Source organism: Muscardinus avellanarius, assembly GCF_963383645.1.
Source record: "Muscardinus avellanarius genome assembly, chromosome: 4".
Classification (NCBI taxonomy): Eukaryota; Metazoa; Chordata; class Mammalia; order Rodentia; family Gliridae; genus Muscardinus; species Muscardinus avellanarius.
The window spans coordinates 101975886-102002458 of record NC_137789.1 but is presented as its reverse complement, the minus strand read 5'-3'; the positions used below and the strand labels follow the sequence as shown (position 1 = coordinate 102002458).

General features: G+C 53.6%; 2 protein-coding genes across 12 annotated transcripts in view; both read right to left on the bottom strand.

The window, feature by feature from the left end:
- LDB3 (LIM domain binding 3) overlaps positions 1–7124 on the bottom strand; it is a gene marked incomplete at both ends in the record, with an annotated part of 67378 nt that extends 60254 nt beyond the window's left edge. For all 11 annotated transcript variants that reach the window (XM_080693758.1, XM_080693761.1, XM_080693764.1 and 8 more), the window contains one exon: positions 7032–7124. In XM_080693758.1, coding sequence (XP_080549884.1) covers positions 7032–7124 — 93 coding nt within the window. The remainder of the gene's footprint in view (positions 1–7031) is intronic.
- A 2945-nt stretch (positions 7125–10069) lies between these two features.
- Positions 10070–22324, bottom strand: OPN4 (opsin 4; the record flags this gene model as incomplete). Its single annotated transcript, XM_080694790.1, is given in 12 exon segments — positions 10070–10259; positions 10391–10425; positions 12590–12733; positions 14007–14187; positions 15018–15125; positions 16069–16224; positions 16566–16737; positions 18261–18464; positions 18790–18927; positions 18930–18955; positions 20370–20515; positions 22184–22324. Coding segments are annotated over 12 exon segments (1641 nt in total).
- Positions 22325–26573: the final 4249 nt, after the last annotated feature.

Genomic DNA, 26573 nt, shown 5'->3' with positions numbered 1-26573 from the left:
CTCCAGGTCTCAGCCTCCCAAATGCTGGGATTACAAGCGTGCGCCACCATGCCCGGCTTTTATTCTTTATTTTGAAATAGGATCTCAGTAAGTTGAAAAAAATTCCACCAGGAACACCCAAGTAGCCACCACCATGGTTCTAACACAGCATTTTATTCATCCCGTTTTATCAACCCATCTTATTTTGGAGGCCATAGGGATCACCCATGTGCTGTGGGCAGTCCACTAGGAGAGTACAGGCATTGCCAAATTCACCCTGAATGGAAGCCCACTAATGTTTGCAACTTTCTTTGAACTGCCTTCAAAGGACACCCCAGATACTTCTAACCATCTAAGGAGAAGGGGTTGTCCCCTTCACAGAAAACTGGGGGCAGGAGAAGGGAAGCAGCTGTGAATTTCACACAAAGGGGCAAGCTCCACCACCACAGGAGGGACACTGCCAGGCAGGAGAGTAATGCCCGGCAGCTCATGATGACCGTGTAAGCAAGGGCACCACAGTAATATCCAAAGGAGGCTGTGCTGGGCCAGCTAGAGGCTGCTGCGTGCCATAGAGGGTGTCCTTGCGTCAGAGCCCCTCAGTGACATCCTGCAAGTTCTTTCCTTCACCTGTCCTGCCTGGCTCCCCCTCATCCTCAGGTGTGGGCTGGGGTGATCCTTGATCCTGGGAAGAGCTCAGCTTCCCTGGGGTCTGGTCAGTAGCCAAATACCCCAGAAGGAAGCTGTCGGGCTGGTCCCTGCCCGCCTCTGGCGCCTCTCTCCCTGCACCTGTGTCTGCCCATCAGAATACAGCTGGCCTAGCCTTTGGCTGCCCCAGCAGGCTGAATGTCCCTTGGGTGGGGGTGGGGTACAGCTATCCTCTTAAAGGGAGCCGCTCTTCTATTCTACCCAAGTGCCCTTAAAGAAAAGGAGGTGGGAAGGAGGCAGGGACCCTAAAGGCAGCCAAGGTTGTCAGTTCCCCTCCCTTTCACTGGGGTAGTGGAGTAGAATCCTGGGACTCTTGACTGAGCCTAGGGTTTATGAAAAGTATAGTCCAGAGCTGGGCATGGTGGTGCATGCTTGTAATTTCAGCATTTGGGAGGCTGAGACAGGAGGATCACAGGTTCTCAGACAGCCTCAGGTACTTAGGGAGGCCCTTTGCAACTCAGTGAGACCCTGCTTCAAAATAGGAATGAAAAATAGGGCTGGGGGTGTAGCTCGGAGGTAGAATGCTCCTGGGTCCCATCCCCAGTCCTCCCCCCCCCCGCCAAACGTAGTCCAGCTATGCTGCACCTGCACATCTCATCTGACTCTCCATTGCTCTCTCTCTACATTGACTCTATCCCAGAAAAGACTCAAATCTTCCAAATTCTTGGAGGGTCTTGTCTCCCCCCACCCTCTTTTCCTACCTTTGAATCTTCAATCCTCCTATCTCAGTCTTTCAAATACTGGGATTATAAATGTGTGCCATGGTACCTGGCTTTTTTTTTCTTCTTTTCTTTGTTTGTTTGTTTGTTTATTTATTTATTTTTGCAGGTCTGGGAATGGAACCTAGGGGCATTTAACCTTCGAGCTATACCCCCTGCCCTATTTTTTATTCTTTATTTTGAAACAGGGTCTCACTAAATTGCGGAGTGTTTCACTGAGTAGCTGAGGCTGTCTGAGAACCTATGATCCTCCTGTCTCAGCCTCCCAAATGCTGGGATTACTAGCATGCGCAACCGTGCCTGGCTTTATTTGTCTGCTTATTTATTTAGTTATTTTAGTACTGGGAATTGAACCCAGGGGCACTACACCTCTGTGCTACACCTCCATCACTATTCATTTATTTATTTTGGTACTGGGGATTGAGGCCAGGTGCATTCTATCTCCTTTGAGCTACACTCTCAGCACCCCTTTTTAATTTTTAAAACCTATTTTTGATATGTGTGGTACTGGGAATTGAATTTAAGATCATTCTACCTCTGAGCTACACCCCAGCCCTTTTTATTTTTTGCTTTGAAACAGGATCTTGCTAGGTTGCTGAGTCTTGCTGTGTTGCAAAGGCTGGTATCGGACGTGCAATCCTTCTGTCTCAGCCTCCCAGGTATTGGGCTACCATGCTCAGCATTAGTTTTTAATTTTGAAACAGGATCTTGCTAAGTTGATGAGGCCTACCTTGAGTCTGTAATCCTCCTGTCTCAGCCTCCCAAGTACTAGGATTCCAGGCCTGTGCCACTGTGTCTGGCTTTTAAAGAAAAATCTCTATTCCCTTTTGAGCATTAAAAATCACCCTTAGGACAAGTGTTTTGCACCTGCTCTTGACAGGAGCCTCAAACCTGAGCAGAGCCAAAGACCTGAGAGTGGAGGCACTGAGGCCAGGCGCTGTGTGTTTGGAGGTCACTATCAGTCACCTGACCCACAGGAGCCCTTCTACCTTGGTAGGTCATGATCCTGAGCCCCCTTGAGGGTAGCACAGAAATCACATGTGCCAGGGCCGCCTGGGTGTGCCTAGAAGGGAGGCAGCCAAGGCAAAAGTGTGACCCTAGAATGAGCTGGGCCTCAGGCTGCTTTGGTGTGAAGCTCCATGAGGACTATATCATCAGCAGGGGATTATCTAAGCAGAACTGAGAAAAATGTGAGGGGAACGCAAATCCACGAAGTGCAAGCTCTGACCCTCCTCGTAGCCTCCCAGCTCACCGGCACCAGGGGGGCAGCTGGCCGCCTCCCTGGGCTCTGCAGAAGTTTCCAGCCACTCCTCTTGGTACCTTCCTTCTCTTCTGGATTTGCCAGGTGTGGCAGATTGGCATTGAGGGCAGGTAGGATCCTAAGAAGAGGCCAATTTTGACAGCTCCTGCCAACCCCCAGGGGTTCCCCTGAAGCCCTAAGTGCGTCTCACGTCATGCGATTAAATTACCACGGTGCCAGGGTTCCCATCTGGCTTCCCCTGGGGCCTCCCCTGGGCCTCACCAAACCTTCTGTCTCCCCACAGCCCCCACTCTCCAACCCCACCCTGGCTGATAAATAAGATAAATAAGCTGAGTCTCTTCTACCCTTGCCCTGAGCCCAGCCTCTTCACCTCCAGACGTCCCTGAGAAAACTCCCAGGTCCTAGCTCCATCATCTCACACTCAGCCATCAGCCTCAGTCCCTACCTGGCTACAAAGCCAGGGGAGGGGGCTGTCACTGCTCCTCTCTGGCTGATGATACCCTCCTCCACTGCTTGCTCACGTTGAGTGCAGTGCTGGGAGTTGAGCCCAGATATGTTCAACCTTCGACCTACACCCCAAACCCCGTTTTATTTTTTATTTGGAAAGAATGTCTTGATAAGTTGCTGAGATCCTCACTAATTTGCTGAGGCTACCCTCAAACCTGTGATCCTCCCATCTCGGCCTCCCAAGTACTGGGATTACAGGTGTGTACCACCATGTCCCGGCTCTTCTCCTTCTCTTGACCAGGTTTATGGGTCTGTCTCTTCTGGATGTGGTAAGTAAAATGCTCTCATGTCCCTCAACCAAGCCAGCTTCATGCCTCCTAGGGTGGGTCCATGGGTAGAGAAGGAGCTTGGCTCCAGAAGGGTGGAGAAGCTGGGCTTGGGAATGGAAGGTGGGGCTGGAGATGGGACTTGTGGGACAGTTGCAGCTAGGCAGTCCCTGGGTGAGAGGAGGCCATAAAGAGAGGGAAAGAAACTCAGTGAATTAGAGCTGGAGGCTGTCCCAGGATGGAGGGCTGTCCCCATAGGGCTCTGCGCCCCTCTGCCCTTCTGTCTCAGGTTGCCCTGGGACTGCCCAGACAATTGCCCTCGCTCTGAGTCTTGGTCCAGGCGCCGCCAAGGCCTCCTCTCTGAACCTAACCAACCTGTGTCTAATTCCTTCAGAGCCCTCAAGGCAGCTCTAAGGATCATTCCCCTGGGCTGTGACTGCCCTCTTATCTTCTGCTTATCTTCCCCTGTTTGATAGCTAGAACCAAGGAGGTCTTAGAGGCTTGCCTGACCTTCAGCTTGGCTATAAACAGCCACAGCCTGTCAGCACTGATAGGCGCCGGAGAAACAGTGAGATGTGCTCCAGCGGCCTCAAAATTCCAGGAATTGCCTGCACAGCTACCCCAGAATAGTCTTGGCCTTTCCCCACGCCTCTCCCCAGGGATCCTCTGTTCTCAACCTCCCCACCTTAGCTGGGAAAGTCCGATAAATACTGAAACCGAAACCAGCAGAGGGACAGAGGCCTCTGGGCTGGTGCCTGCCAGGTGGGGTTGGTAAGGTGGGAGGAGACTTCGAGTCAAAAGGCAGGCCCTGCAGAGGCCCAGGAGCACCCATTTCTCTTTCAGCCTTGCAAGCAGCCAGGTGGGAAGTTTTATCACACTGGTATTCTCATGTAGTAGATGGCATTGTCACGTCCTCCGGAGAGTTCTGGCCCTGTACCTCTTTAAGGGGGACTTTCCTGGTGCAAAAGGGCCCATTTTATAGGTAAGAAAGCACATGCCTTTCCCAAAATCAGGGGCATAGCTCACATGAAAAAACAAGGTCCTAGCCTCTGGCCAGCTGCTGGGCGGAGTGGAGCAGGGCCTTTGGAGCTGGTCCTTCCTGGAGAACTGGCTGGGGTGGGAAGGGTGGAGAGAGAAGGCAGCTCATGTTGCAGGCCCTACTATACCTGTCCAGGATAAATAAAGGCATTTATCCTCCATCCTTTGAATCTTCCCTCCTAAACCCCCTTCTCTGTGGGTCCTCAGGCTGAGATACACAGGAGGGCGGTCTTGAGGGTCTGCTGCCACCCTACTTGATGCGTTCATGCATCAGGGGCTGTGGGCAGGGAAGGACTGGGTACTGGAGCTACTGCCCAGCTGGCAGGTGGGAGGGGCTATAGCACTCCCCTGCTGCTGGGAGGGGCCTGGCTTTTATAGTCTCTAGTCAGAGAGGCTAGGGAGCAGGTGTGGCAGCTACGCATTACCCTAGGACTCCCACCCATGGCTACCTCTATCTCATGCATAAATGGGACCTCAGTTGGGCAGGCCCTGAGGTGAGTTGGTAATCCCAGCTCTTGCTGAGAAGGAGCAAGCTCTGCCTTGGCCAGACCCCGTCTCCAAGGCTGCCCGCAGTGCCATGTGGCACAGGCTCAGGCCAGGAGGCCAGGCAGTGTCCGCCAGCCCATTGTGAGAAGCGGGTCATGTAAGGGTGGGAGTGGGGTTCCACCAGCGAGTTCTTGCCCTGCATCTTTTTGAGTGGGGTATTTCTGGTGCAGAAGGGCTTGTGAGCCCCAGCAGGAAGTGCCACGCCCTGGAGTCCATCTTGCTAGCAGCACCAAGCCTGGACACCTGAGGCTATGGTAGCCTTAGCCCACCAGTGGTACTTTTTAAGGGACGCCAACTGTTGGGGAGCGCTCCAGGGTCCAGCCGAGCCTGCTCCCCAACCCAGGTGACTTGGGTGTATTCCAGAAGGAAGACAAGAGGCCATCATGCCTATCCCCCAGTGCCCTGCTTGGCTTCTATTTTTAAAAGTCCCCCCAGTCACTGGCTCCAGCACATCTCAGTACACCCCCTCCCCGAGAGAGGACATTCCTCCTGCCGTCCAGCTTAAGGCCTCTGTGCTGTCATTTAAGCCACTGGCCATCCGGGGCCAGGTGGTGCATAGGTCCTGTGTGAGGTCATTGGCTATCCTGGGTGCCCCTGATCCTGGAGGCTCTTTTGCACCCACAGGAAGGGCAGTGGCAAGCCTTGATTATGGTGGGGTGAGGCTGGGGGAGACACAGGCTCAGTCCCAGGGATGGAAGAGTGAGTGGGGGCACCTTCTGGGGAGAAAACCTGTGACCATGGGGGTGGAGGCACTTTAGGGACCAGGGTGGTATAGCTGCAGGGCACCATGTCATCAAGCAAGGTGTACAAGGTTCTGAGTGTCTTTTGGTATGGCGGTGTTTGATCCTATGGTCTTTAGGCCTGGAGGGCTGGAAACTCTTGGTCTCTGCATGAAGGGTGGAGGGCAAGGCCACTCCAGGGGTATTCCAAGGTAGCCCTGGTTGGAGCTTCATTCTGTCTCCCTGAGGACCCATGCCAGTTTCCAAAACTAGGACTCCTCTGCCAAGCACCACCCAGACCTTCCCCTGCTACCTACCTGGGGTTAACCCCAGGCACGAGGCTTGTCTCTTGCTGCCTGGGGAAGAAACTGTGAGGTGCTTTTCCTTGGCAGATGCAACCCAGACACCCCTGACCACCCACTGCCCTCCAGTGACAGCCCAAGAGCCTGGGGGCTTGCAGTCCCAGATCTGCCAGGACTGACAAATGACTAGGTACCAACCGTGTTCTAGGCAGTGGCCAACATGGTGGGACCACAGCTGTAGTTAAAAGGAAGTCCCTCTTCCTTTCCTCTTCAATATGTCTGTCTAGCCTTTTTTTTTTTTTTTTTAACCTCTCTGGGCAGTAGCTGTTTTCACAAACTGATGCTCTGTACCACCCACATCAGACATTGCTTTTCCCACCACAGACACTGCAGCAAGGTGTTAGGCAGGCAGGCAGACCAGGCTGGCCCATGAGCCAGCCAGCGACAGGTCTCCAGCAGACCCACCGAGGCAGGGGGAAGAGTGGCCACGATGGAGAGGGTGCTGGAGCTCAGAAACCAAGTCAGCCTGGCTCCACATTATGACGCAGGGCAGCAGTCTATCTGTCCATCCCATTTGTCTGCCCATTAAGTGCCCTCTCTATTCAAGGACTGAGCTTTCCCCAAAGCAGTCGCTTGCTTCCCAGTTGGAAGCCAGGCTTGGGGGCACCCTGGGCCTGCTCTGCCAGGAAAAGGCTCAGGAAGACGCTGTACTCTCTGTCCACCTGCCTGCTCATCCTGCGGACTCAGCATGTCCTTCTCTGCTTTCAACACCCGCCACCCACTCATGATGTCACATTCTGGTGGGCAAACACTGGCCTTGGCCACAGCCAGGGGACCAGTTCAGTACCAGCTCACAGACTGGGGATGGGGTACACTCTACTTTCCAAGAGTCTTGGGGAGGATGGACAGACAGACAGACAGGCTGGTGTGCCCTCTTCTAAGCACGCCCCACCCCTTTAGGTGCCAGGCTGTGGGCAGGATGCACTTACCCGGGAGATAGTGAGGGGCATATTGAAGTCTTTGCCCCCCTGTAGACGGAAGCCCCAGGGACCAGGCCCGGTCAGAGTCACGCTGTAAGACATGTTGGTGTCTGCAAAGGGTAGAAACAGCAGGGTAAGAGGAGACTCAGGCACCCACCTCTCCAGCCTGCACCTCTGCCCCTGCCCGACCCCCCAACCTCTATCCTTGCCTGCTCTGTCCCCTGCTGCCTGTCCAGGCTGTGTGGTGCTCCTGGGAGACTCCTAAGAATAGCTGGAAGTGAATGCCATCGACACAGATATCTGCCCCTGCTGCGCCCATAAATGGACTGTAACCCTACACTGTGCCCGCCCGCCTGTGGCCTCCCAGCCCGGTCCACTGTGACTCACGCAGCTAATATAGCCTCTGGGGAGGGGTGTCTGGCACCTAGGCCCCCCCCCTAGGGGGCAGGAAGGGAGGACTGACCAGGTTAATGACATACTCTTGTCTCTTTCCTTCCCTCTGTGCCCTGAAGAGCACAGACCCCACTCTCTGCTAGGTGGACCCACCTGTGGCCCAGGAGATTGGCAGCTGAGCTCTCTTGGGTGGGAGTTTTGTTGTTCTGTGCTCCCTGGCAAGGAACCAGAGTTTTGCCTTACCCATTGTGGGTCCTGGTGGTGCTTAGGACTGAGCTCAGCTCCTAGCAGACCTTGGGGAAACTTTAGCTAGTAGACCAGTGATTGGTCCTCCTGGGTTTGTCTAGCTGTTAAAAAATGATCCTGTAATGGTGGCCCCTGTGGACATGGCTAAGCTCAGCATGGGGTTCTTTACACCATTATCCCTGGGGTCCTTACAGACTGCCACCTTGGCCCATAGGAGCTCCAAGGTCACACAGGGAGTGGACCCAGGCCACACTGGAACCTGGGCTAACTCCAGGTTGAGACTCATGCCAGATAACAGGCTTCCAGCAGCTGCAGGCGCCTCCTGAAGCCCTGGCCTTGGGGCCTGGGCCCCTGCCCTCCTCCCTTGGCACAGGGCCTGGAGGCAGCTCTAGGGCAGGCCCACCCTTTCCAGACCCTTGGGCCCAGTTGGTTATTCCTGGCTGTCCTGTCTCATTTGTGCCCTGGAAAAGTTGACAGTAGCATGGAAAGCTCCAGCTGCCAGCGCTGCACGCCAGGCCTCCTGCCCTTTGCGCAGGAATGGCAGGGGCAGGGAGGAGATGCCATCAGCTGCTAGGGCACAGGGCCAGAAGGGCAGGGAGGGAGAGGGTGTGTGGCATGTCCACCCCATACCCCAGAGACACTGTGTCCTGGGTGGGGGCCTTGGCCCCTTGGGATTCCTGCCAATGTGGTCTTTGCAAAAATGAAGATGTCCCAACTGGGAATAGTGGCGCATACTTGTAATCCCAGCATTCGGGAGGCTGAGACCAGAGGATTGCTGTTTGCAGACAGCCTCAGCTACTTAGTGAGGCCCTCTGTAACTTAGTGAGACCCTATTTCAAAATAAAGAATAAAAAATAGGGCAGAGGGTGTAGCTCGGAGGTCAAATGCCCCTGGGTTCCATCCCCAGACTCGCAAAAAAAAAAAAAAAAAAAAAAAAAAAGAAGATGTCCCTAGAATCCTTACCCCAAGAGAGACCTTGGGGTCCATGTGGTCTGGAGTAAGGCTCACTCTGGCTCACCAGCTTGAAAACTGAGGTTTGGGAAAAATAACCAGCTTGGCTGGTCACTGGTCCTCCCCGAGGGCCCTCACCTGGACTGGGCTCTGAGGACTCTGTGCAGGCCTGGGTCTGAGTCACATTCTAGCAGGCTGCACCCCAGCATCATACTCCAGGCCTGGCACATGCAGGGTGCCTGGTAGGAGTGCCCATGTTACAGGGGTGTTTGATAATTTGCCCAAGGCCAGAAAAACAGCAAATGCGAGAAACCAGGAAGGAGCGGTGTGCTTTTCTCCTTGTCAACCCTGTGTTACACACAGGCAGGGGTTTTGCTATTCTGTACTTCCTGGAGGAACCAGAGTTGTGCCATATCCAATGTGAGTCCTGGTGGTACCTAGGGCTGAGCTCAGCCTCCAGCAGGTCTGGGGAAAGCTTCAGCTCAGGAGACCAGTAATTGGTCTTCCTGGGGTTGCCCAGCTGTAAAAATGATTCTGTAATAGCAGCGCTCGTGGGTGTGGTGCCTGTCCTGGCCCAGAAGATCAGCACCCTGTCCCCTCTCATACCATCCCCTGCTACCCCAGGTTCCATGCCATCCATCCCTAACTCCAGCCTTGTCTCTTTCTTAGGGGTATCTGTCCTGCCAGGTTGGGGAGGACCTGGCAGCAAGACTCTGCACCGCCCATCGGGGGAAGACTGTACCTGGAGCCACAAGCTCTTTCTCTTGACTCTGCCACCAGCCTGATTGATGCTTGCCTCTGAGAGAAGGGAGGGTGACGGGAGGATGCTCTTAAAGGGGAAGGCCAGCCTCTCTCTATCTGCCTCCCCTGGGAGAGCAAAGCCAGCTGGAGAGCAGCTGGTACCCACAGGCTGGGCGGAGCACAGCAGCTCATTGGGGCCGTGCCTGCTCTTTACTCCTTCCCCACTCTGCCCCTGCCTTTTGAGCTGGTCTTTCAGGACTGAGAGTCCCAAGGTGGGGGATGGCAGAGGGGAGGAAAGAATCTGCTGGAAGTGACAAGGCCAGGCCCTATCATAGCACCAGCTAGTAGATACCATGTTTATCAGAAGAGATCTTTGCTTTTTATTTTTCTATACCCGGCCAGAGCCGTACAGCCCTGGAATGAAATTAGACTACTGATAGGAAACAAACCCAGGGGCAGGGCATGTATGCACGTGCTTGGTGTGCATGTAAATAGGTTCCTGTGAGAAGCGTGCTGCTGAAGCCCATGTGTGAGGAGTGCGGGCCGCAGGGGGACTGTGTGATACAGTGCAGGGTGAGGGAGAAGCCCGTGTGAGGAAGTGTTTTTGGTGCACAAAGTGAGGTCTGTTTTAGCTCTCAGGATACAAATGCAGGGCTGAATTTCCCGGGCCAGTGAAATGAGCAGTTTGGGCACACAGACTGGCCAAGACACGTGGCTCATAGCTCGCTGGTGTGTTCCCTGGAGCCATCGCCATTGTCATCACTGGGACAGTCAAAGCGCGCAGCTTCTGGGGAGTCAGACGATCCGATCCGTGTATACACTCTTCCGACTGAGCCTGGGTATGGCTGCTGTGCTGAGATCTGGTGTGTGGAGAGGAGACCTGGGGTGGGGGCTGTGAATCCAGAGCTGCACAGGCCATAGGGGTCACAATCAAAGCCTGCAGGCTCACAGGGCAATCCTGGGTCTGTCCTCACATTGGGGAATGTGACCAGGCTGGATGTGTCCCGGAAGAAAGGAAGAACCAATGTGCATCCTACAGTCTGGGGTCCAAGCTGCGGATCTGTCCCTTGGTCTGAAAACAAACAGTATACATCTGTTTAGCCCAAGGAACATCCCAAGGAGAGTCAGCTGTCTCCCTGTGACCCTCTATGTTTGGGGTCATTGAGAAGTGAAGGGAGGTTGCATGGAAAGGCCAGGTCACAGTCCAGTTTGGGATAGGCTGCTTCTTCTATTCCTCCTCCTCCTCCTCCTCCTCCTCCTCCTCCTCCTCCTCCTCCTCCTCCTCCTCCTCCTATTTCTCTTCTTCTCCTCCTCTCTTCCTTCTCCTCCTTCTTTCTTCCTCCTCCTCCTCCTCCTTCTCCCCTCTTCCTCCTCCTCCTCCTCCTCCCTCCTCCTCCTCCCTCCTCCTCCTCCTCCTCCTCCTCCTCTTCCTCCTCCTCCTCCTCCTCCTTCTTTTTGTACTGAGGATTAAACCCAGGGGCATTCTACCTCCAGCTCTTTTTATTTTGAACAAATTCTTGCTAATTTGCCAAAGGTCTCACGAAATCGTAGAGGCTGATTTCAAACGTGCAATCTTTCTGTCTCAGTCTCTGAAGTATTGGAATTTTAGATGTATTGGGATTACAGGCGGGGGGTGGGGGGAGCTCCTTGAGGACCACCTATCAGAGAAGGAGCTGAAAAAGTCTAATGCCACTTGCTAAAGTCTGTCTGGGATGTCTCCTAGGCTCTCAAGCTCCCTCCCCAGTTCTGAATCGAGTTCCTCCAAACGCTCATCCTCTGCCTCATCTGTTCTGTGCACTGCTCTGTATGGGTGCGAACTCTGCTGCTCTAACCAGGTCACTCCTTGCCAGGTCCAGGGTATCAGTTTTCTCTGGAAGCTTTGCTCTGCATGCTTACCCTACTCAACTTGGCCTTCCTGAGACACCTTGGAGGGTCCAGGCCACCTGCAAAACTGACCAAGCTCCTCCCTGTCTCCCAAGGTCAGAGCTAGAGACTCTACCACCTCCTGCCCCTCTTCCTTTCTCCTACATCCCTCTGCCATTCCTGGGTCCCTTTGACTGCTCCGTGGGACAGAGAGAGATCCATTCCAGGACATGAGGAATTTCCTTCCCTGCACCCTTCTGCATTCACACAGGCTATTTCCTTGACCAGGACAGTTCAGCATTCCCCACTGGCTGGCTGAAGATCCCCAGTTCACCTCCACCTTCCCCTTTGAGCACGCTGCATGCTCAGGACTCCATGGCAGTGCTTGTCAGGCATGTTAGGTGACTGCTGATGGCCCTTTCTTTCTGCCCAGTGTCTCAGCCAGCCTAGGGGGTCACTGCCAGCTTCCGCACTGGTCTCCATGGCTGTGCACAGTGCTTGGGTTCAAAGCCACGGTGTGTGCTCCTTGGAAGGGTGCTGGGGAGGTGGGGATACCCCAGCTGCTGGGAGCAGCTCTGGGCTCCCTTATTGTGGACACACAGGGGAGCAGCGTGAATGGAAGGAACACCTTCCTCGGCCTGATGGGGAAGCCCAAGAGTGCTCAGGAGCCGGCTGGGGAGTGTCATGTGGGGCCAACAGAAGGGCAGGGTAGGGAGCTGTCAGCTGGGTGGGGGGGGGCTGCTGCGGGGCGCCTGTGCCCGCGGCATTTTCAGCGTTCCAGAATATGGCCTTCCTTAATCGCCATCGACATTCCGTTCCATAGGCACTTGGGCTGACAGCTGGCCTTCTTTTAATAGCCACAAGTATTCTGGGTGACATCCTGATCTCAGGTCGTTTGTGGTGAGCACATACGCAGCTTGTAGCCCCCTCCCCCCAGGTATGTCCCTGAAGAAGTCACATAGAGAGGTACGTACTGTCCACACTTGGTCACACGCACAACACAGCACAGAGCAGACACAGAGGGATGCTCAGTCATGTGTCCTGGTGACAAGGAACGTATACCAGGCCCACCATCACACATATGTGCAAGTTATGCTGTATTGGCCTCAGACCTCCATGGATACACGCATTTATACACGTGCCATTTGTCCATCATTGGCAGTATAGCCAGCAGCACTGGTCACACGCAGACACATCCAAGAACAGTCACAGGCCACACAGAGACCCCCAGGCAGGCACAGGGAAATCTAGACTGTCTAGGGAGGGGCAGGTGGGTCTACACACAAGTGCAAGCCCTCCTTCCTGGCTGCTCCCTAGCTGCTTGCCCCCACTTCCCAGCCCTTTACAGATTAGCAGGTTCCAGGCCCAGTTACCTTGCTGGAAGTCTCCACTTCCTGTCCTTCAGGACTGGGATGGGCCTTGGCTTCCTCGTCCTCCAGGCCCTGACCACAGGGGGACCATCCACTCGCTTGCTGGCCAGCCTCCCAGGAGGCAGCTGCCTCGGTGTCTGTCCAGCCCTGGGGGGGAGGAAGAGCAGCTGTGAGGAGAGGACAGTCTGCACCGTGCTCCCCCCTCTCCCCTCAGCTCCTCCAGCCCTTCACAGACTGTGGGGAGCCTGTGCCACCACACGCCAGGTCGCCATCACCAGACTCCAACTGGTGCACACCCATGCCAGGATGTGTGTGCTGTATGTATATGGACATGTAAGTGTTTAGATTTGGGGGTGGGTTGGTAGTCTTCACAAGGGTCTAAGCCTCTGCTATCAGATTAACTTATTTTTTTAGCAGTGCACGGCAGCAATACTGTATGAAATACTGTACCTATAATTCTAGTACTTGGGAGGTTGAGACAGGAGGATAGAACATTTGAGGACAGCCTCAGCAACGTATCAAGACTGTTTCAAAACAAAAACTAGAAAGTGCTTGGGATGTATCTTGGAGGTAGAATGTCCCTAGGTTCAATCCCTGGTACCACACATACTATACACACAAAATAGGGCTGGGGGGTAGCTCAGAGGTAGACCACCCCTGGATTCAGTCGTCTCCAGTATTTCTCCCTCTCTCTCTCTTACACACACACACACACACACACACACACACACACACACACACAATTCTATATATTTTCACTACAGTAGTACAAGGAAGGGACCCCTGCAAACTCCTCCTTAGCCCCTCCACAGAGACCCCCAGAGATGGGGCAGTGGGAGAGGATGGCTATCTGGTCTGTCCATATGGTTCTTGGTGAGAACCTTAGAGTGCCAATAGGCAGGAGGAGCCTGCCATGACTAGAAATGGGAGCCCAGGAAGCTTTCTTGGGGATGTTTGGGGGCACCACAATGCCAGCCCCTGGGGAGGGATGATATCAACTGTGGAGTCAGCACCCTCTCGTGGGTACACCATGAGCCCTTGGCCAGTGTTAGGTAGAGAGAGAACTGTTCTCCTTTTGAGGGGACACAGAAGTTCAGAGTGGTGAGCAACCCTCCCCAGCTCACACAGTGAGGACATGGTAAGCTGAGGCTCGAAGCCTCGCCTCCATGGCTTCCTCTTCTGCCTCCTCTGGCTCTTCGAGGCCCCCAGGAGAAGGAGGCTTAGTGCTGAGGCACAAGGGCCCCGAAGCTGGCTCTTGCTTTGACCCTCGATGCCCATCCAGGGCCAGAAACCCTCATCTTTCCAATCTGTGGCTCTAAGGATGGTGTTGGCATGGAAAGAAAAGGTGACCCAGAGTTGGGAGACCATATTTAGACTGGACTCACTACCAGGCCAGTCGGTAAGAGCCCAGCATCCTTACCACTTCGCTCTCGGAGCCCAGAGACTCCTGGCGCCTTCTTCCGGAGATCCAGCTGAGGTCAGATGCCTGGCTGCTCAGTGTGGAACGATGGGTGGAGCGGTAGCTGAGGGAGGGGTGGCTGTGCTGGCTCGACACCCTCAGCAGCTGCCCCAGGCATGGCAGGTGCTGGGCAATGGCCACTCTGTGGGACCACACACCTGGTTAGAATGAGGGGATATCGAGGGGAGAGGAGAGACAGACTGACACAGGGCTAAGGTGAATGGACGGAGAGATACAGGGTGAAGGGAACAGACAGGCAGACACTGGGAATCATGGGAGGTAATGCAGATGGACAGATAGATGCTGGGAGAAGGAGACCGACAGATTCCCAGGACTGTGGACAGACAGACCCTGGGCTGTGGGTGTGAAGGGAAAGTGGTTCAGTCAGATGGACATTGGTTCTAGCCCTTATGGGGCTGGCTCAAGCCATGTTTCTGGGATGGGAACCAGGGACACTGCTGAGCACTCTGGTCCTGCAGCTGGATTTAGGAGGGTGGTGAGTGACAGATACCACCAGGCTAAATGAAATACCAATGGACCTGTAGGAGAGGCGCCTTGCTAAGACTCTTATCAGCAGAGCATGCACTGGCCACGGCTACCTTACGTCCCTGCGGGGCTTTGCAGTGGAGACAAGCACTTCCTGCTGGGGCGTCCTTACTCTCTGAGGGGTGTCTTTGGAGGGCAGCACTGCTGATCAGCCACCTGAATGCCTTGTGACTTACATCCTATACCCCATAGTTAGGATGGGACACCACCCAATAAGCCCTGATATCTCTCCAAATGAAGCTCCCAGGACACCGAGGCAGGAGGGGTCATACCAACTCCAGACCCATCAACAGCACTGTCTGCTCCCAGCCACCATGGTCCCCACCCAATTCACATACAAGAGACCAGACAGATGGCTGGCTTCTGTCCCCATCTGCAGGTCCAAGCCTTCTGTGCCCACTGGCAGGGCCTGGAGGAGGAATGCACCTGTATTTGGGGTGGGTGATGGCATAAACAATGGGGTTGTGGATGGCAGAGGCCTTGGCGATGACGGCCGGAACCGAATTCATGTAGGGTGTCAAGACGTGCGCATACCTAGGACAAAGAAGGCATGGGATCCCTGCTCACTTTCCTCAGTTGGCTCTCCCCCCACCAACCTTATTCTTCTGGGCCACACCCTGCCAAGGCCCAAACTCAGCCCAGCCCAACCCAACACAGCTAAGTCAGCCCCGAAGGGAGGGACCAACAGTTCCAAGGAGAGTTCTTGGGGGTGGCTAAGAGTGGGAGGAAGATGCACTAGGCTTGGCTAGAGGAGCGTCACCAGATCCCACTGGCCCTTGGAATCTGTGCTCCCGGCAATACCTCCAGTGCCCCCCCCCCCCATTGAATGTAGTCTTCAGACCTTCTGGGGAGCTCTTCCCACCCTACTCCCACCCCTATCCTGATGCCCATGGCTCCCCTGGTCATCTCAGAGAAACCTCATAGTAGGCCCCTAGAGAGGACCAGGCCATCCCTGCCCAAGAAGGTCTGTATCCAAACACTTCTAAGGTTTCATAGCTCTCACTGTTACAATAGTGCTTCTGGAGTCTGAGGCAGGAGGGGTTTGTACCAACTTCAGACCTACCAACACCACCAGCTGCTCCCAGCCTCCATGGTCTCTGCCCAACACCCATGCTGCTGCAGATGCCAAAGTCCCCAGACTCTAGCTGTGCAGGACTAGAGAGAGGCTCTTAGGGACCCCTTCTTAGATGAGTAGCACCTCTGGCTGTGTGCCCCTGGCCTAGGCAGAGGGGTTTAGAAGCTCAGAGAGACCTGTGTACTTAAAGAGAATTGGTAGGCCCTTGGGCTGGATTTGGAGACTGAGCCCCCACCTGTGCCCTGGGGCCTCAAGGAACTAGACAAGGCCCTGGGGTAAAGTATCTCAAACAGGAAGAGAGCAAGGCTTCCAGCTGGACTCAGTGTGAGGATGGCTGGGAGGAAGAGGCCACCCAGGGTCCCCACGCCTTTAGCCCTGCCCCACCCCTTAGCACCTGCTTACCCAGCAAAGGCCACCAGGGCCACAGTGGAGTAGGGTGCCCAGGAGAGCACAAAGAGAAGGATGACCAGCAGGGCGATCTTGGCCATTTTCCATTCATTCTGCAGCCGCTGCCACTGCCGCCGCCGCCTTGGGGACTCGCCGCAGCCCTCGCAGGCCCTAGGTAATCACGGCTACTGTGTGGAGCCTCCTGGACCATCCCTGGGGCACTCGGGCAGGGTCATCCCGTCCTGTGCAGCCAGTTCTGACTTCCAGACAGTTCTCATCACGCTGAGCCTCACTTGCCTTCCTATGGTTCTGCCTTCTCTGACCCCCTCAGCCGTGCCTACGAGCCCCCACCTTCAAAGGCTTGTCTCTGGAGGCTTCACTAAATACCCCCAGTGCATAAGCAGTGTGTGTGTGCTCAGCTTGTCTTAGTTTCCCTGGAGCTGGGAGCACTCTGGAGGGTGGAGCAGGGTCTGTCCTCCTTCCTCCCTCCTCCACGCGTGCAGGGCACTCACCGGCCTGTCTCCCGAATGGCCCTGAAGATGAAGACATAGCAGTAGATGATGACGAGAAGTGGGAGGAAGAACACGAAGCAGAAGAGCAGCATGGTGTAGGTGCGCACAGAGGGCGTGAAGGTCATGTAGTCCCAGGAGCAGGAGGTCAGCAGCCCCTCGGGTACGTAGGCGCCTGGGTGCCGGGCAGGCTCTCAGCCTTCTCTACAGCACTGCCTGGGCCTCCTTCCCAGCAGGCACTCTGTATATGGGCTTTGGGGGTTCCTAACACAGCGCCTACCCAGCCTAGTGCGTTGAAGAAACTGGAGGCAACTGGGGCTGTGGGGACTTTTCCAAGCTGACACTGGCAGAGGCGTCACCTCAGGGTGCACCTGGCAAAACCCATGCGGCTCTTTGTACTAGACAGAAGCAGAGGCCTCCCTGTGGCCCAGGGTCATGCACCCCAAGGCTCCTGCCCCAGTAAAGCTAGAACCTTGCTGTGCTCCCTCCTACTTACTTAGGCCACCCAGCCCAGCCCCTGCGTAGTCTCACTGCAAACCTCATATCAAAAGTACCTGCCACTGTTTTGTTTTGTTTTGCCTCTCAGTACTGGTGATTGAACCCAGGGGCACTGTACTTCTGAGCTGCACCACAACCTCTATTTTATTTTAAAACAGGGTCTTACTAAGTTGCTGAGGCTGGCCTCAAACCTGTGATTCTTCTCAGTTTCCCAAGTACTGAGATTACAGGTGTGTGCTGCCACCACACTCGACTCGAGTGTGTGTGTGTGTGTGTGTGTGTGTGTGTGTGTGTGTGTGTAGATTTGGAGGTTGAACCCAGGGCTCTGAGCTATACTCCCAGTTTTATTTTACTTTTTAAATTTTTGAACATGGTCTTACTAAGTTGCAGAGGGCCTTGCTAAACTGCTGAGGCTGACTGTGAATCTGCAATCCTCCTGTCTCAGCCTCCCAAGTACTGGGATTTTAGGTATGAATCACCATTCCCGGCTTAAAAAAATCCTCTTATTGGTGGATTATAATTATACATCGTAGTGAGGTTGAAACAATGCACACAGCACTTGGTGTGTTTCCCTCCACATCCAACACTGCTTCCCTCTCCTTCCTCCCCATATATATTAGTGACACTGATAGTGATACTTCAAATATGGACATAACATTATTTGAACTGTTTCCTTCCTCAAGCCTCCTGTTTTCCCTCTCTATATCCTACTCCCAATGACCTTCAACTATTTTACTGGTCTTTTTCTTCATTTACCTGAAATTCCTTTTGTTTCCTATTTTCTTTCTAGCTTCTACATAGTAGAGAACGTAGGACCCTTGACTTTCCAAGACTGGCCGATCTCACTTAGCATAATGTTTTCTAGTTCTACCTATTTTCCTGCAAATGGCATAATTTGGTTCTTCTTTACATCTGAGTAGAATTGTTGATAGCAGCACAATTCACAGTAGCCAAATTGTGGCATATACCTGCCACTTTTCCCCACCCAACACCCCTTTATTGGGGAAAGGGGGCCTCAGATGAAGCACCCTGCTTTCCTTGCTGCTACTGGGACCTGGCCCCAAATGCCCATCTGACTTGAGGCTCGGGAGGTCCCTGGGCACCCTGCGAGTTGGTTCACCCAAGTTCACCTACCTCCCCCTGAACAACCAGCCCCTCCCGGCCTATCTGCCCCTCCCCAAATTCCACCAGCCCACTTACTCCAGCCAAAGAAGGGTGGTAGACTCCAGACCAGGGCGTAGAGCCAGACGCCCAGCAGGAAAAGTGCTGCCCGCTTCTTGGAGGCCACCCCAATGGTGGCCAAGGGGCGTGTGATCACCAGGTAGCGGTCCAGGGCGATGGCCGTCAGGGTGATCATAGAAGCAATGCCAAAGAGAGCCCCACAGAAGGCATAGAACTCACAGCCTGTGGGCACAGCCCCTACCCCAAGTCACCATGGGGAGGGGGCCGGTCAGGTGCCCAAAGGAAGGAGGGGCTGGGGATGGTGTAGACTCGCAGGAAAGCAGGCCTGAGCCCTCTCCTCCCAGTTCACTCACCATATCTAGCTGAGACTGGTGGAGGGCTCAGAGCCAGAACCAGACCTTCCCTCTGGCTCACTCATGGGATTGAGGGCATCTGCCCACACTACCCAGGAGGAGAGAACCAGCTCATCTGGGCCCCCTCTATGTGTGGGCATCGCTGTGTCAAACCCCTCCTCCTCCCTCCAGCCTAAGGGAGTGCAAGTGTCTACCTGCTTCCCCAAAGAGCCACCGCTTATAGAGGCTGCTGGCGAAGAAGACCGGGGCCTGGGTGAAGGACATGAGAAAGTCGCTGACCGCCAGGTTGATAATGAACATGTTTGCTGGCGTCCGCAGGCCTCTGCTCCTGTGAGGGTCGTAAGCAGTTCGAGGTGCTTCCTGACACCTCTGGAACTGGGAAGAACTTCCCTCATGCCACACACACACACACACACACACACACGCACACACGCACACACACGCACACACACACACTGTGCACATGTGTGTGCCATGACCTACATGGGTGCACACACTGCACATGCACACACAGGCTGCAACCTACACGTGTACTCACGTGCATGTGTGCATGTCAACCTACATGTGCTCACACACAGGTGCACAGGTGTGCACGCAGATAGGTAGGGTTGCTGGGCCACAGACCTGTCCTCTGTCCAGCAGAAACCACTCGAGCAGCGGCTGACCCCACAGCGTGGGCTGAGGGTGACCCCCAAGGCAGTTCCCCACAGAGTGAAGTGTGGAGCAGTGTCTTGGAAAACAGCGTGCCTCGTGGGGAGGCTGGTTCTCAATTCACCTCTGTTTCCTTTGCTCACCTTCTGGATTCCCTTTATGTGACTCACACTCTCTCCTTGGACAAACCTCTCCTCTCCAGGCCGCGGTCCGCAGCGCAGCGGCTTCCCCGGGCTCCTGCTGCATGCTCTGACTGCCTCCCTGTGAGCGTCTCCCTCCTCCTCAAGCTCCCTCCTTGTTCTCCCTCTTCCAGTGTCCTGTGTGGCCCAGCGCTTGCCAGGCACAGCTGTCTCTGCAGCCCTCACCCTCAGGGTGACAAAGGTTAGAGGAGCTGATGACTGTGACTCAGCGCCAGGCACCTTTGCAAACCTCATGTCCTGTCACTCGCCGAGGGAGGCACTGCTGCACCCATTTTCCAGATGAGAACAGAGACCCTCGCTCATGAAGGACTTGCTCCCAGTCATGATTCTCATAAGTGCTCAGCCAGGATTCAAGCACTCCTTTGCCATGCCATGCACAAACATGTACTTAATCCTCACCTGGACTCTGGGAAGGAAACTGTGACTCCATTTAGCAGAAAAGAAACGTGAGGTGAAAGGGGACAAGCAGCACGCTCAGTCCTTCCACTGGTTGGTGGTGGAATCAGGGGACCAGGGGATCCAAGTCTAGGTTTATTTCACTGCCAGCCGGCAGGCAGTGGGGAGGGATGTCTTCAGTGGTTACCAGGGATGGTCCTGAGGTGCTTGAGGACTAGGACCCTGGTGCCCAAGGTAAGGAGAACACCCCCTGGGGCAGGTGATGATGAGGCAGACTGAGAGTAGGGTGGAACTGGCAGAAACCCAAGGGCCCTAGGGGTACCTGCCCTCCACAGAGGGCAATCAGCATGTTCCCTTTAAGCTTTCCTGGACCATTTTTCCCCCTTTCTTGACTGTGAGGATCAAAGTCTGAACCTGAGACCACCAAAGACATGGCCCTGGCCTCTGTTCCTGCCCTTGTGTTCTGCCCTGTCTTCATATGGCTGACCATCCTCCTTGCCCTGGGCCCAGCCCCACCGGCCAGGTACCTGCAAAAAGTGTAAATGACGGTCAGGTTGCCCAGCATCCCTGTGAGTCCCACCAGCAGAATCACGGTGCCCAGGGTGTAGTGGGCGTGGTCTGGAACATCCACTGTGGGAAAGGGGATCTGGCCAGTGGCCTGAGCCCCAGCTGCCTGTGGGAGAAGAAATTAAGTTATCACATTATCCCTTACCACCTCAGATAGCTCTCAAAAAAAAGTTAGGGTCCCAGTGCAGTGGTACATGCCTGTAATGCAAGTACTTGGAGGGGGATAAGACAGGAGGATTGCAGGTTTGAGGCTAGCCTCAGCAACTCAGACCCTCAGTAATTTAGCGAGTCTCTGTTTCAAAATAAAAAATAAAAAGGAAGCCATGTGTGGAGGTGCATGTTTGTAATCACAGTACTTGGGAGGCCGAGACAGGAGGATCGTAGGTTCATGGCCAGCCTCAGTAACTTTGTGAGGTCATCCGCAACCTAGTGAGACCCTGTTTCAAAATAAAGAATGAAAAATAGGGCTAGGGTGTAGCTTGGAGGTAGAATGCCCCTAGGTTCAATCCCAAGTACTCCCAAAAATAAAATAAAAAAGGGCCGGGCATGGTGGCATACACTTATAATCCCAGTACTTGGCAGGCTGAGACAGGAGGATCCTGGTTCAAAGACAACCTCAGCTACTTAGTGAGGCCCTCTACAACTAGTGAGACCTTGTTTCAAAGTGAAGAATAAAAAATAGGGCTGGGGGTGTAGCTTGGAGGTAGAGTGATCCTGGGTTCCATCCCCAGTGCCACAAAAATAAATAAATAAATAAATAAATAAATAAATAAAGCAAGCTAGGAGTGTAGCTCAGAGGTAGAATGACCCTAGGTTCATTCCCTAGCAATACACACACACACACATACACACACAAATACACAATAATAATAATAATAATAATAATAATAATAACAATAATAATAAGAAGATAGGAGCTGTCTGGGGTGGTACATGCCTGTAATCCCAATACTTGGGAGGCAAAACAGAAGGATCACAGGCTTGAGGCTAGCCTCAGCAACTTATCCAGAACCTCAGAAATTTAGAGAAACCTGTTTCAAAATAAAATTAAAAAGGACTGAGAATATAGAGTGGAGGAAAAATGCCCGTGGATTCAATTTCTAGTACAAAGAGGGAGGAAGAAGAGGCGGAGGAGATGGGGTTCCCAGTATAGTAGGAGGGAAAACTAAAGTGCACTGTGCCAAAGCACTTGTACCCACAGTTAGCTAGAAGCCAAGCTGGCATGGAATTGCAGCTCTTCCTAAAGTTGAACCCAAGCCCCTGCACACATAGATATATGGCTCCTATGATTGGCTTAGATTACCTGCTAGAGGCTGGTAGAACAGACGTGTTCCTGAACAGCAGGGATATGGCTTGGGTGACCCTACTTATCCAGAAGGAAAAATCAGAGCCAACTCCTGGGTGAGTTCCTCCCTTCTAAGATACCCACTATCAAGGCTCAAAGAAGAAGTTGTGTTCTCCCATAGCACAACTGGGTGGGGCTGACCTTGACACCTGGCCAGAGAGGGAAGAAAGAATTCCCTTTAGAAAGGAAGTTTAGGAGCCAGAAGCGGTAGCACCATTCTAGCCCCTTGTCCCCAGAGCTGGTCTTTCTGTTTCTCCAGTGCTCTCTGTAGGGGACCACATTGCCTATGCCCTCCTCTCTCAGCCAATTGTGTAGGGCAATCTCAGAGAAGTCCAATGACATGCCCAAGGCACAGCAGACCTTTTCTATCTCCCTGGCAGGAAGTGGGGAGAGAAGACTCCCTGCACACACATCCTCCCCCAGGCTTACCGTGGAGCTGATAGGTGGAAGCCGCTCCAGGGTAGAGACACTGCTCTGGGTGCTGTCCCACCTGCTGGGGGCTGGAGTGGTCACAAAGCTAGGATCCTGGGCTGGGCCCAGTGAGACTCTGGGCCCCAAAGGAGGGTTCATCCTCGGGTCCTTGCTCAAACTCCCAGAGAAATAAAAGGCACAGGAGCTCAGGACTTCAGCTGTGCACAGCCTCCAGGCTTTCTTGCATCCTCAGGGCTGCTGCCTGGTCCACCTGCTGGCTGCTTCTGAGCCCAGTGCAATCAGAGCTGGTGGCTGCCTAATGTCCTGTGAAGTGCAAGGAATGAGTGTCACAGATACTGCAGCTCACAGCCACAAGGTCCCTCCCCACCTTTAAGTAGAAGTGCTGGGGGCTGCACATGCTCAGTGGCTCCGTGGCTCTGGCTCTCTGAGATGCAGGTCCCTTGGTGCCTGTCCACGAGGGTCTGATGATGGCGACACAAATGTGTATGTGGGCATTCTTTAGGGAACTTAGCTGGGCTCAGCTCCCAGACATTGTGCAGAAGGCTTTGTAAGCTCTGCTCCCTTTCTTCCTTGGGCTCATCAAGAATAGCAGTGGTGCACGCTTGTCATCTCAGCTACTCAGGAGACTGAGGTAGGAGGATTTCAAGCTCAAGGCTGGCCTGGCAACTTAGCCAAATCCTGCCTCAAAATAAAAAAATAAAAAGGATTGGGGATGTACATTAGTCCTAAAGCATTCCTGGGTTCGTCCCCAGTGCCAAACAAAAGCAATACCCAGCCTCTGCTACCCAGGCCTCATTTATTTATTTATTTATATTTGGAAACAGGGTCTCTTAAGCTGGCTGAGGCTGGCATCGAACCTGCATGATCCTCCTGTCTCAGCCTCCCAAGAGCTGGGATTACAAGCATGCGCCACCATGGCCGGCTTACCCAGGCCTCATTATCAACATCAGCCACAGAGCCCACAGAATGATCATCAGGGCCACGACTGCTCACCCCACCCACAGATGAAAAAATTGAGAGGATGAACTGGAATTAGAATAGCCAGGGGGATGGCTGGGCGTGGTGGCGCATGCTTGTAATCCCCGCGCTTGGGAGGCGGAGACAGGAGGATCGCTCAGGTTCGAAGCCAGCCGTGCTGGCGTAAGAGACCCTGTTTCAAAAATATAAAATAGGTCTGGGAGTGTAGCCCGGAGGTATAAGGGCTTCCAGGAACCCAAGTACCACCAAAAAAAAAAAAAAAGAATAGCCAGGGGGATAGTCAGAGCAGATGGATAGCCAGAGCAGATCATGAGGCATTACTTGTTTATAATTTTTTGATAACTTGCTTTTTAAAAAATTTTTGTTTGGGGTACCAGAGAATTGAACCCAGAGGCATTCTATCTCCAAGATATACTCCCAGCCCTTTTTATTTCTTATTTTGAGACAGGGTCTCACTAGGTTGCTGAGGGTATCATTAAGTTGCTGAGGCTGGCCTAGAACCTATCATCCTCTTATCTCAGCTTCCCAAGTCTAGGGATTGCAAGCATGTGCCACCATGTCCAGCAACACTTTTAAATTGAAGTTTAAAAATAAAAAATAAATTCACAAAGTAAGAAGAGACCTGGAAGCTCACCCAGACCTGCAGGCCTGGCCTGAGATGACTGACTGTAAAAGATGAGGACACAATCTACACCTTGACCCACTCTAGAAGCAATGTATCCCAGAGCTGAAGAGATAGAAGCTGAGCACACTGCCTCTAGGAGGGGCTGCTGGGACCTGTGTTCCAGACAGGATGGCTGGCCATGGTCTGCTGGGCTTCCACCAGGGACATTCTTCCCGGGGCCTGTGCCCTGAGTGCAGTGAGATTTGTAGACGTGCAGAGTGGGAATGTCAGTTATAGTAGCTCACTCAGCTTTTTTTTTTTTTTTTTTTTTTTGTGGTGCTGGAGATTGAACCCAGGGGCATTCTACCTCTGAGATACACCCTCACCCCAATTTTTTATTCTTTATTTTAAAACAGAGTCTCACTAAGTTTCAGAGAGCCACACTAAGTAGCCGAGGCTGGCTGTGAACCCAGATCCTCCTGTCTCAACCTCTCAAGTCCTGGGATGACAAGCGTGCATCACCGCCTGGCTCTCACTCAGCTTCTTGACCAGCAGCTCAGACGAATCTGTTCCTTGGGGCCTGTCCTTTCAAGCCTCTACCCCACAGAGGTTCACCTTGGGTGGTGGGTGAGGCTGCAAGAATGGCTTGGCTTTCAGTCCTAAAGTTATTTTTTGTGGTGTTGGGGATGGAACTCAGTGCCTCATGCATGCTAGACAAGCGGTCTTCCACTGAGGTACACCCTGCTTTGCCCTTGCTCTAAGTGGACACGCCAGCTGTTTGCTTTTGAATATAGGTTTAAACTCATCTCAGCTGGGAGTGATTCTGAGTAGACACAAAGTCCCATTTGATGTGAGACTTCATTATCGACTGCAAATCAAGAAAGGATGTAGCTGGCATGGGGGAAGGGAAAAAGAAGATATATTTGTCAGGTGGACAGGTGAGGAGGGAGTCCATGCACCCAGGGTACCACAGACTTCAAAGCAGCACCTCTAAGACAGCCCAAGGACCTGGGCGCCCCATGCCTGGGGCCTTGAGGAGCCTGCAGCTCCCTTGACAGTATCCTTTTTCCATGTTGATATATAACAGATGATGCCCAGGCCTCCCTCCCCAACTCATCCCATACTCCTACCCCTCTAGGGAAGGTTCCTAATGACCCTCTGCACTCCCCACCCCCAGCAGATACCCTGCCCATAATATGACGTCAAACTGAACCAGGAAGGCAGCCTCAGCCTTCAGCTCAATCCTATGGCCACGCTTCCCAGGTTCTCCTGGCTATGAGCCCCAGGCACTCCCCTGGGCTTCCCTCCCCTGAGCACCTCTTTTCCCCACACTATTTCTGGGACTTCCCCAAACTTGGCCCAGGTTGGGGCCCCTCCTGACTGTCCCATCGACCATTTCATGGGCCTGTGTCATTTAAGAATTGTATTGAAGTCGGGCATGGTGGTGTACGCTTGTAATCTCAGCATTTGGGAGGCTGAGACAGGAAGATTGTGGTTCGAGGACAGCCTCAGCTATTACTTAGTGAGGCCCTTTGCAACTTAGTGAGACCCTGTTTCAAAATAAAGAATAAAAAATAGAGCTGGCAGTGTAGCTCGGAAGTAGAATGCCCCTGGGTTTCATCCCCAGTACCTCCCCCCAAAAAAGAATTGTATCACAGGGATAGGGGATCCCCAGAGTGCTCCCAGTTTCCACCCCAGTGAGTGTCCACTCCCTCAGAAGTGGGCCTGGGCTTCCATTCCTGAGCCAGTTCCCCAAGCAGACTGACCTCAGCATTCAGTGATGGCTGCTGGCTCCTGGCACTCCCTGTGGCCCCAGACACACCCCCTGCCTACTGAATCTCCTCCTTTTCTCTTACCTCCTCTTCTTAAAGCCCACTCTTTATGCTGTGGCTCTAAAGGCTTTGGGAAACACAAATCCTATGCTTAATCTTTTGATGGCTTCTGGCTTAGAGGCCTAACAAGGTGAAGGGGGATGAAGGAAGAGTCTACAGTCTCCTGGTATATGGGGATAAGAAGTGGGTTTTAGCTGAGCCCACCATGGTCCCAGATACACAGGAGGTTGAGGCAGGAGGATCACTTGAGCTCATGAGTTCAAGGCCAGCCAGACCTCATCTCAAAAAAAAAAAAAGTGGATTTTATTGGGGAGAGGAAAAGTGGATTTTACAAGGGGCAGAAAAGAAGCAGCACGCTGTCTCTCTCAATGCCTGTGCGCGTGGCCAGGATGCTGTCAAACACAGGGCTATGTGCAGAGACAAGGACCTGTCCCTTACCATATCCGCATCTTACAGAAGCTCCAGGATGGCCCTGTTTGGCGGCAGCAGCAGCCCAGATCAGGTGCCCGGCAGCCTGGGTGTGGCTGCAGCTGAGTGTGGAGGTGCCTGAGAGCACCAGCCGCAGCCTTTGGGGACCTTACTGGAAGATGGGTTCAGGATCTCCTGGGGAGATCGGGGCTTGGGGAGAAGCAGCCTCTGTAGCTACCTAAGCTTGGTGCAACCCGCTGGCCTCCTCCTGGCCACCCAGCCTCTGCTCACATGCTGTTCCTGGAATCTTCCCCATCCACTGTTCTAGATCTGAGCTCAAACATACTTGTCACCATGGAAGCCATCCTGAGGACCCCGGCTGTTCACACCCGCCCACCTATCTTTGGAGCACTTGCCAAAGGTGTCACAGCAATATCGTCTGCTTAGGCCACAGACAGGTCTGTTTGTTCAACATCCTGGCACCCACCTCAGCAGAGTGCTTAGCATATTGTATCAGTAGAATCAAAACCTCACAAGTCCTTGCTTATAAAGTGTGGTTCAAGAA